Source organism: Lepidochelys olivacea (assembly GCF_965140295.1).
Source record: "Lepidochelys olivacea isolate rLepOli2 genome assembly, chromosome: 13".
Taxonomy (NCBI): Eukaryota; Metazoa; Chordata; order Testudines; family Cheloniidae; genus Lepidochelys; species Lepidochelys olivacea.
Genome location: NC_140423.1, coordinates 14,566,765 through 14,576,972, shown reverse-complemented (window position 1 = coordinate 14,576,972; position 10,208 = coordinate 14,566,765). Strand labels below are relative to the sequence as shown.

At 36.0% G+C, this 10,208-nt stretch overlaps 1 protein-coding gene across 6 annotated transcripts in view; it reads right to left on the bottom strand.

The window, feature by feature from the left end:
• Positions 1 to 3,878: 3,878 nt before the first annotated feature.
• Positions 3,879 to 10,208, bottom strand: part of ZNF217 (zinc finger protein 217) — a 36,783-nt gene continuing 30,453 nt past the window's right edge. For all 6 annotated transcript variants that reach the window (XM_084645604.1, XM_084645609.1, XM_084645606.1 and 3 more), the window contains 2 exons: positions 7,520 to 7,648; positions 3,879 to 6,032 (listed from right to left, as the gene is read on the bottom strand). In XM_084645604.1, the coding sequence (XP_084501730.1) occupies positions 7,539 to 7,648 (110 nt within the window). In that variant the 3' untranslated portion in view covers positions 3,879 to 6,032; positions 7,520 to 7,538. The remainder of the gene's footprint in view (positions 6,033 to 7,519; positions 7,649 to 10,208) is intronic.

The window sequence follows — 10,208 nt, the reverse complement described above, 5'->3', positions numbered from 1 at the left end:
TACATTAGAGAACTTACAGCAGTGCAGTTGAATTGGTGCAGCTGCATCACTGTAAACTCTCTAGTGTAGCCGCACCCTTAGTGACCCTGTTCTTTACTCCTTTGCTTCCTCAGCTCTCACCTGGGATAGTGCTCACTTCTCATAGGACAGTGGAAAGGCTTAAATAATATTGATAAAAGACCTTGGAGGTCATCAAGTAACAGTGTAAAGTAAAAAGATATTAACTCACCACAGTTAAAACTGAAGGGCTTACACTGCAAATTAATAAATTCCAGAACACCAAAGATCTGGCTTTGATTTACTGTAATGATATCAAACACCCCCACACTCTCTTCTGGACCGTATTTTCCACTGCATCCCTTTAATATAAACCCTAATTCAAATGTTCCATCTTTAGAAAAAACAATTCGCTAAATGAGTTGAATTGGTATGTATCAGTGGTTTGAAATCATAGGCTGCATACACTGATGTGGTCTAATTCAGTGTCTATATGTAGAGAGCTGGGTGAGAAACTGTTTTCCTGTATCATGAGACACACCTTAAAAAAAAATCCTGTATCAAAATCTGAGTCAAAAATCTGAAAAGCTTTCATGAACTAAATATCAAAATATTTCAGAATGGGTCAGTTAAAATGTTTAATCTCAAAGGGACTTTTACATTTCTATTCAAGTTTTATTAAATTTGAAAATAAAAGTTATTTCAAATGCCAAAGTGGAATTTCATTTAAAAAATGTCAAAGTGGGACAATTTATTTTGAAGAAAAAACACAAAATAAGGAATTTGCCAAAACAAACCCTCTCATCCCCCCACAAGTTTCAATCAGAAGAGTCCAGGCCAGCTTTATCTGTATATTAGTACATTTCATGGACAAGAAATGCCTTAAGGACTAAAACAGTGCAGCACATACAGTATTTAAGTGCTAAAATGGATGCCTACTATATAATAATCCAGAAAAACAGTTTGAAATCTTTTCCCCAATTCAGCACATTTGCTGTTTACCTTAATCACCGATTTATAATACAAAAAGCTTAACAAGGCCATTTTAAAAGGCGTGTTTATAATAGACCTGAAAATTGCATTGACATTTTTGTCCTCTTGCATATGGTATTTTCTAACCAAAATTGTACCTAGTATAAATTTTATATCAGCTGGCACAATCTCACACACTTTCCGAGCCTACTCCCATCATCACTACAGTGATATTAGTCTCAGGGTCATGATAACTTTCAGTAATGGTGGAAGCAATATTTAAAAGGCTGAAAATAACTGAAAAAGTTCTTACCTGGAGAAAAAGGGTGATTTTGTGCTTAATGCACTGAACTGAGATGCAGAGTTCTAATCCCAGCTATGACATGGAGTTCATGTATGACAAAAGGTAAACCATTTAATCTCTACCTCAGTTCTATCTGAAAAATGGGGTTAATACTTCAATTTTTTCCTATTTATTAGACAAATCTTTGGAATAAGCACAGCCTATTATGTATTTTCAGTGCCTAGCTGAAGGAGCTCCTGATCTTAGTCAAGACGTCTATGTGCTCTAGTGATACAAATACATAAGCAAGCCATGGTGAATACACAAAATTAATAAGTACAGCTGCCTTGGAAAATAGTATTTTGTCAAAACTAAAATGTTTTGTGGAAACTTAATTTGACAAAGTGTGCTTGGAAGGTTTCAGGTGCAACATGGAATTTCTGAGGTGGGGAAAAGAACAGGCAAGTTCCCTAATTACTAGTCTACTAAAGTCAGTCTTCTTTCTGGTCCCATAAATATTTATTTACACAAAGTGGAGCAGCGCCCACAGGAAAGACTGAGAAGAGAATGATTGGTGTCCAGTGTTTTTTCAAGAAAAAATTTGAAAGGTCTCTTTTGTTGTGTTGCCAAATGTGAAAAATTTCTATTTTTCACAAAAGGAAATTCTCGTCTGGCCAGCCCAATAAGGGTCTGATACTTATTCGATGGCAGCAGGCCCTTGCAGACCAGAAAGCAAACAAACAATTAAAGCAGTGAAACTGCATACAAGATTTGTCCAACCAGGTGCAAAGGAGAATGCATCAACATCCCTCCCCACTGTGAGTACCTGTATGTGAACAAAGAGCTCCAGTCCTTCACTGGAAAGGAGTCCCCTGAATCTGACCAGTTTAAATCCATTATATTTTTCTGGTGTGTCTCGTAAGAATTTTTATCCACATCTAAAAGCAAGAGCTATCACCCCATATAGCTGCCAGCGACAAGCACCAAAACACTAAGTGGTACCATAGCAGTCCAGTCATTTCAACTTGAGGAATGAATACATGAAAAGGTCAGAGGACCACAAACATTATTTAGGGGCAGATTCTCAGCATTGGTGTCCACTGCCTTTGTTCAATTCAGGTGCTACAAAGGGAATAGAAACCAGCCACAGAAATTCCCATGCTTTGATTCCCAGCAAGCATAGTTATTTCCGGTACCTCCTTCCCCACAATCCCCAGCAAAGAGGATTTAGGGTCAGGAAGGAGGAATGGTTGGTGCAGTTTTATTCACTTCACCCATAGCTGGTGTCTGGTCCCTTACATCATAATTAAATTCACATTCACATACTTTTGAGGGCCACAATTTAGATCCCCAAAGAGGCACACGTGACTCCTGGACCACAGGCTGCACACCATCAGACTGCAGAATCTCCATATTTGCTTCCCTTCCTGGTCAATTTAAATCTTCCGCTGTATTTGTCAAGTCCCAGCTCAGTATCCGTTAAAATGGAGATCTTAGAAATATATTGGGCACTTTGTGCCCAGGCATTGGAATTACACCTGACCTGGGGTCTTAGTTCATATATACTATTTCACAGAAAGTTAGTGTATCCCTATGTGGAACTAAAACCTGCAGAAGATATCTCACTCCAGTTAGCAATGTGGGGTGGGGCAGGAGAGAGAGAATGGAAGAATAGCAAAACCACAGACTTGCAAAAAATCTCAGACTTTAGAAGAGCAAGAAACCCTAAATTAAGTATTTTAGTCATTCCATATATATTATCCACTCTTCATACACCAGGGTGGGTTTATTTTGCTGTTCATATTAAAGGATAGTAATTACATCTTAATGATTGTACAGTAGGGCTTAAAGTAGATCCCATTTGTGCTTCAGTAGGAGACTACAGGATCTACTGCAGACCTCCTTTGCTAGAGTGAATGACAGTCACCTTAAACACACCTTAAAACCAGTGTAGACAAGCCTTAACCACACAGCTGAGGTTCTCATTTTCAAACATTTTAGTTATGAGTGAGAAACAGTCCTAGTCCCTACTCGTACTACTTTAAAGAAAGTCATTTTTTCCTCTGATTCCCATGCTTATTTTTAAGCTCCAGGCTTTCCATGGCCTTCCCCTTCATTGACGATTAAAGCCAAGATCCTCAAATGAGTTTAGGCACTTACTTCACATTGATTTCAGAGGGAGTCAGGCATTTAAACACATCATATTTCCAACTCCTGCCCTTCTTCCCCCCCCATACACCCAAATCCAGTTTTCACAATTATTTCAGAAGGCATTTGTCCTCAGTGAACACTAAGTCCATGGCAAGTCTGAAGCTTAAAAGATCACCCCTTATTATCTGAATTATCTATGGAGGATTCTGATCTCTTCCATCCACCGTTAAGAATGCATTGCATAGAGTGTAAATCTAGGAGACGTAATCAAGTGGAGCTAACTGAAGGGGAGTATGGGCTTCTTTTGCAATCTTTCTAGAAAGACAGCTAAATAGACATTCTTCAAATTAGTTGTCTGGAAGCTTGTATTCAACTAACCTTCGATCATTTAAACATATATTATACTCACTATCCAGCGTCACTCAAGTGAAGATTAAAATATTCTGAAGTTTATAAAACAAGACAAAAAGCCAGATTTGCAAAACACCAAATATATATTTACATCCACATGTAATAACATACTCAGCTAAAGTGAAATACATTATAAATTAAATGAGTAATGTGTCTACTGCTTGACAGCTTAAGGTTTCAACAATCTTAAAAAAAATCAGACAAAATAGAATGAAATAAATAAAACAAAATCAACAACTTGTACCTCTATACATGCACTGTTCTCTCCAAAGAAACATAAAAACCAGTAGTATCCCAATAGTTAATACTGATGGGCAAAAGTATACTTTGAAGTACAGGGCTGTAACTCCATGAAATGGGCAAATCTTTAGGTACATTGTTCTCTAATCCATTCCCGAGAGATTTAGGAGGAGGCCAAAAAATAAAACTTGAAAAAGTGTACCAGCATGAAAAAAAGATTTTTAAAGACAGATTTGGCAATTCAGATTTCATTCTTAATGCAGCCCTGTGGAATTTTTAATCACATATCCCTTAAAACGTATAAAGACTGTTCCAGCATGCATTCTATAAGATTCATTGAAAGATCAGACAAAAAAATAGATTAGCCATCTTCCAAGTGAATTCGTCTTCAAAAAAATAAGCTATAAAAGTGCAAAACTAGGACAACAATCTAGATTATGTACATATGGCTCAGCTTATGAACAGGAAAAAAAGTAAATAGTGTACAATTTCCTGATACACAGCACTTCATTACATCGCCAGTTTACAGAGACATTAAAATTAGGTTCCATTTAAATTACAGGAACTAAGCCATACAACTAGAAAGTCTCAATTTGCATAATGAAAACAAGAATTTCTATGCTTGGCTATTTTACAATTGCTATATGAAGGGCAAAGAGCAAAATGAACAGTGCAAAAAAAATTTTTTTTACTAAAATATATGGAATTCAAAATTAGGTACAGAAGAATCAAGTCTCAATTACAGGCTTTATGTAGAAACAAAAAAAGTCAAAATATGCAACAGCTCAACTGGCAGATATCTGGTCATCCTCTAACAAGTTTAGTTGCCTGTGCATTAGAAAAAAACTCCTGCTGTCTTCATAAAAATACAGGGACCACAGTTCTCCCATAGCAGATTGTTCCTTAGTATACTTCCAACACTTCAGTTTGTAATTAAGATGCTAGGAGGGATTTCAAGAAGCTTCCGAGCACAGTCAAGCAGGCCAAACCATGATAAGCCACATCCCCTTAAGAAAACTTCGCAGTTCCATATGGTTTTTATTATAAGCCTGTTACATATTTATGTTATTTTTGAGTCTGAACAAAATGATGCAAAAATAAAGATACTATGTTTTTCCTAAATGAAAGTGTATTACATTTGGTAAAAACCTAAACACTTGAAGTATTCAAATATTTCCTGTTTGTCCTGCGAGTCCTCCGTACATTCTGCTACTAGAGTTTTTAACAGTTGGTGGAGATATTCATTTCAGAGACTATGAAATTAACATAAGGAGAGAATTCTGACTGTCCCAGGAACACTATGAAAGATCCTGAACAGGATGTGACAAGAACTGCTTCTCTCTTTTGCTTTTTAAGATAAGTTGCTGGAAACATCAATTCAACAGAAGCAGAGAGTTTGCTTCAACAAATTATGGTCCTAGTATGTGCAAGATTGAACAGCAAAGAGTTAGCACCTTAGCTAGGATGATCACAATACTTCTAAACTGAACAATTTAATGTCATAGTTCATTTGAAAAAGTTATTTAAAAACTAACAGTAATAGCAGAAAAAACGCAAAATGAGAAACTGCCACCTCTATGAAAAAGGAACAGTAGTTAAACCAACATGCTTAGATATTTACAGAGTTTACCTGAGGTGCAAGGATTATATACTATTTCAAAGAGGATCTCTTTTCAGCAGCACTCAAGTACATAAAAATATAATTCCTACCTAATATTTGGTCAATTAATTCTAAAGAAAAATATTATTCAAGACCAACATTGAGATATACATTCTCCACACCTTTATAACCCAACTGTTCAGACTACAATTTTTTATGACTATTTGGTACAAATGTTAACCGAACCAATATTATAAAACTGTAGTGTTTTATATACAGTACAATCACAGCTTAGTTCAGTAGCTTTCACCATTCATTTCTCTCAAGGGATGAACTGCAAGTAATAACTCCACAAAAATTGCATTTGCGTCCTCAGACCTAGAACAAACCAAAAATAGTTTTGTGCTATAAACTAATAAAATTCAAATAATGCAGCTAGAGAAAGATCTTTAAATATTAAAATTGAAATTTATATACACGTTCTTTAATAGGCATATTTAGACAATGTTTTCACATGAAATGTGGCATCTATTTGGTAGATTAAAAATTGGCAATTAAATCAGCTTTTCAAGACATTCAAACCATGAATAGAAATATAAGCAGGAAATAAAGTTAGACAGACAGATATCCGGGCGGGGGGGAGGAAGAGAAACTTGAGTGGGAGGTATTTAGCAAAAAATGGTCAAAAGAGACCCAAGAGACAGTGCTGTAGCAAAACAATCTAACGTGCAGTAGATATAAAAGCTTTGCTTTATGGACTAGAGGTGATAGTTCAGATCTCTAGAGCACGTAGAACAATATGTAAATTATTGTATAGGTCTGGACACTGCAGCATTCAAGCAGCATCTACCTGAACTGGAAGAAATTCCAGAAAGAGGAACAAAAACAGAGACTAGAGAGAATTAATATATAAAGCAAGAGTAAAAACTGGATACAGAACTGTTTATGTTCATCAACTGAGCATATAAACATGTCAAAAACAGTTCCCTCTCACTGTTGAGGATATGGTAAGAACTACCCTAGATTTTAGTGACTCGAGACAGGTGGATTATGTGACTTGACCAAGGTTACATAGAAATCCCAACTCCAGAGTTACAGCCGACTGCCTTGATTACAAAAGACTTCCCCCTACCCCTCTTGGGGAACTAATAAGGTTATATAACTCCAAGCACATATAATACATGAGGTGTCAATGTCAAGGAGTTGAACATCAGGAAGTGTTTCCAGAGGAATGATACACAGGATGTCATGCAATCTCTACCCAGAAAAACAGTTAAAGCTTGACTCAAGCAGTGGAACTTTAGTTATTTCACACCATCTTGTGAATATTCAAAAATGCAGTGCAATGAACTGGCAGGGAAATTTGTCGGACATGATAGCTTAGATATCAAGTTTAGAGATCAAGTTTTCATAAGTGCATGAATCCTAGCTAATATCAGCTGCCTCCTCATTTGTAAGTTAATTCTCCATGTAGGTTTTTAAACTCACATTTTAACTTTGTGTACATCCTTCCCTTGAACACTTTAATAGACTGATATTGTAACCCTTTAAATCTAGTTTAATAGATTTAATTTAAATATTGTTAATGCTCCCATTTATTTTGGAAAACAAGTTCCTCCACATTTACTATCAAGGGTGAAGGTTCTAAACCAAGTCATTTGGACTTTTCAAAAATACAATACTAAACACTGACCATGATACTTAGTTAATTTTTCATAGTAAAGGGGACTTTTGTATTCTTCTCACTGACCTAATTCACATAATTTTTTTCCATAACTCTTCTAATAATTTCACGTACCACTATATTTGATGCGAGATTTAACAAATATCAAAAGTAAAGTCATTTAATTAACAGGATTGTTTACCATTTCTTGAAGTAAATAATCAAGTTTTCTTGTCATTTGGTCGAAAACGTGCATTGCCAATAAAACTCTCATAACTTCGCTTTTGTAGCATGCTGTTAGATAAGTGTTGGTATGACACCGGCCTTTTTCCTGATAAAGTAAATTTTAAGAGGAATTAACAAGATTAGTTGGAAAACAAGGCTCATCATACAATTTACTCAATGCCCTTTTCATTTGCAAGTGAAGTGATTTTATAGTGCCTTTTCACCCAATGATTCAAAAGTGCTTTACACAAACTACTTATGTAGGTACGCTTTGCCACTGAAGTGCAGACTGCTATGGAGTAGAAGACAGCACTCAAACCAATGCACAGCACAACAATTTTAGAGGTACAATAAAGACATATTGCAGAAGAACAATCCTAAAAAAGTGGTATGGAATTTTAGGCATCTAAGAAAAAATAAAAACTTAATATTAAGGCCTTATATGAAACATCACTCCCATATACACATAAAGGTCCCATCACCCTTTCATTCTACTAAGCGTATGTAGTCACTACCCACTGGATAGGTGGGCAGCAAATCGATAGATATATCACGTCTAGACTAGACGTGATAATCGACCCCTAAGCGTTCTCCCATCGACTCTTGTACTCCAGTGCCGCAGGGAGAGTCGACTCACCGCAGCAGAGACACCATAGTAAGTCGATCTAAGTATGTCGACTTCAGCTACGTTATTCACGTAACTGAAGTTGTGTAACTTAGTTAATTCCCCCTCCACTCCCATGTAGACCAGGGCTTAAAGTTTTCCTCTTACACAGATCAGCAACATGTAAGCACAATATAACACACAAGTTTTTTCAAAACAGCTATTATTTATTGAAAGACCAGTATACTAGTCTAAAAGTGAATATTTACAATGAACTAGAATCTACATTGCCTTATGTCTATCACAACAACTTTTATTGGGCTTGCATTGTAAACTACTTTACAGACGTGTTCAATTTAATTTATTTTAAAACTGAACAAGTCATCTGTCTTAATGATGTGGTGCTAGGTACAGGATTTCTACCTCCTCTATATGCTTTATATGCATCATTTTCAAATAGAAGTTTTTGATAATTTACTATGCCATGGTAACAGGCTGCATTTCAAGTTTAAGTTTCTTTTCAACGTGATAGTAAGTGTACAGAAAGCTTTAGGGTTTTGTTTTGTTTTTAAATCTTTGTATGTATTTACATGGACAGACTTTGTAATGCCATTACCAAGGCAGTATTGTGCTTATTGATTTAATTACTAAAGGGATCACTTAAGATTTCTAAATACAGGTTTAAATCAATACTTGATCATATTAAATCTTATGCAATGTTTTTCACCTAAGCTAATAAAACTTAGAAAAAGGTCATGTCTGTTTCAAGAACCAATACTCCATTAGGATACAAAAGCTAAACTACTGTCTATATTCCATGAAAGCCTTAAATGCAGTGTGAAAAAACCAGTAAGGCTTTAATTAAATTTAAATGGCAAAACTAAATTAATTTCAACATAATCTACAAAATTGCTGGAATGTGTCTGAGCAATTGTCTTCAATTTTCAGTCTCGGCCAGATCTATCAGCCAACAGGTTACACTTGATAGAGTGTTGCCACTGCAAAGGATGACTAATTTGAGAGTAACACAAACTGAGCAGTTTCAGAATGTTTCTGTCTCTTCAGGGCAATGCAAACTGGCACAGTTTACGAGCAATAAACGTGGTTTAATCAAGTTTGCCAAATGGAACATATTCTCATGACAATTTGATCCAGCATTTAACGTAATATAACATGTTCATAGGACCTAAATAATGTTTCCACAAGACAAAACAGGCCATAAAAAGGGGTTTAACATCATGTTTTAGAACATCAGGGAGAAATAAGGGTACCAGAACTTGCAGCTGTACACCTGCAAACTATTTGCATATGCTATCTTATAAAACATATCCCTTAAGAGTTGCTAGTTGTTACTACTTTTAGGTACACCTGCATACTTTTAATGTGTAAGAAAGTTTCTCTGTAACTTATACCACAGAACAACATTAGACTTCTTTTCAATCTGCAACCTGTCCATTAAGTGTCTAATACTTATCACAATTTGGCTGTCTCCTCTTCCCAACCCCAACCCCCCTCCTCCCCCAGCCCCAAAAACAAATCCATCTGAATTTACTCATGTATGGGGCACCATCAAGAGGATTATCTGAGAGTTGGAGGCTAATGGAACAAGTCAATGAGATGAGAGTTTGCAAGAGGTTTAATTATTTTTGAATGTCATCTCAAAAATGTATTGGCCTAGGAAGTCTACCTTTGGTTTCTATCTAGGTACTTCTAAGGCTTCTTCAATGTAGTATCTAATTGAGGCCTTTTGACCATTTATGGGGGAAAATGGTGGTTTAGATGACTAAGAAGTGGAAACTACAGAATTTATTTGATGAAGTTTACATTCTCAGCTGCAAGCTACAGACCTTACTGCCTCGAGGTGCAGAAAACTGCACATGTAGGACTGTTCCTACAGATATAGTAATTGCCACATGCTGCAATGTGTGTATTATGATGTCCACAAGCTCAGATTTCAGAAGCAGAATTTCCATCAGATGCCATAAAGTTTTAGCATAGGAAGAGGGCTAGGTTTGCAGATGTTTTTAAGAAGCATAAAGGAAGGAGAAAATCCAGGTGAACT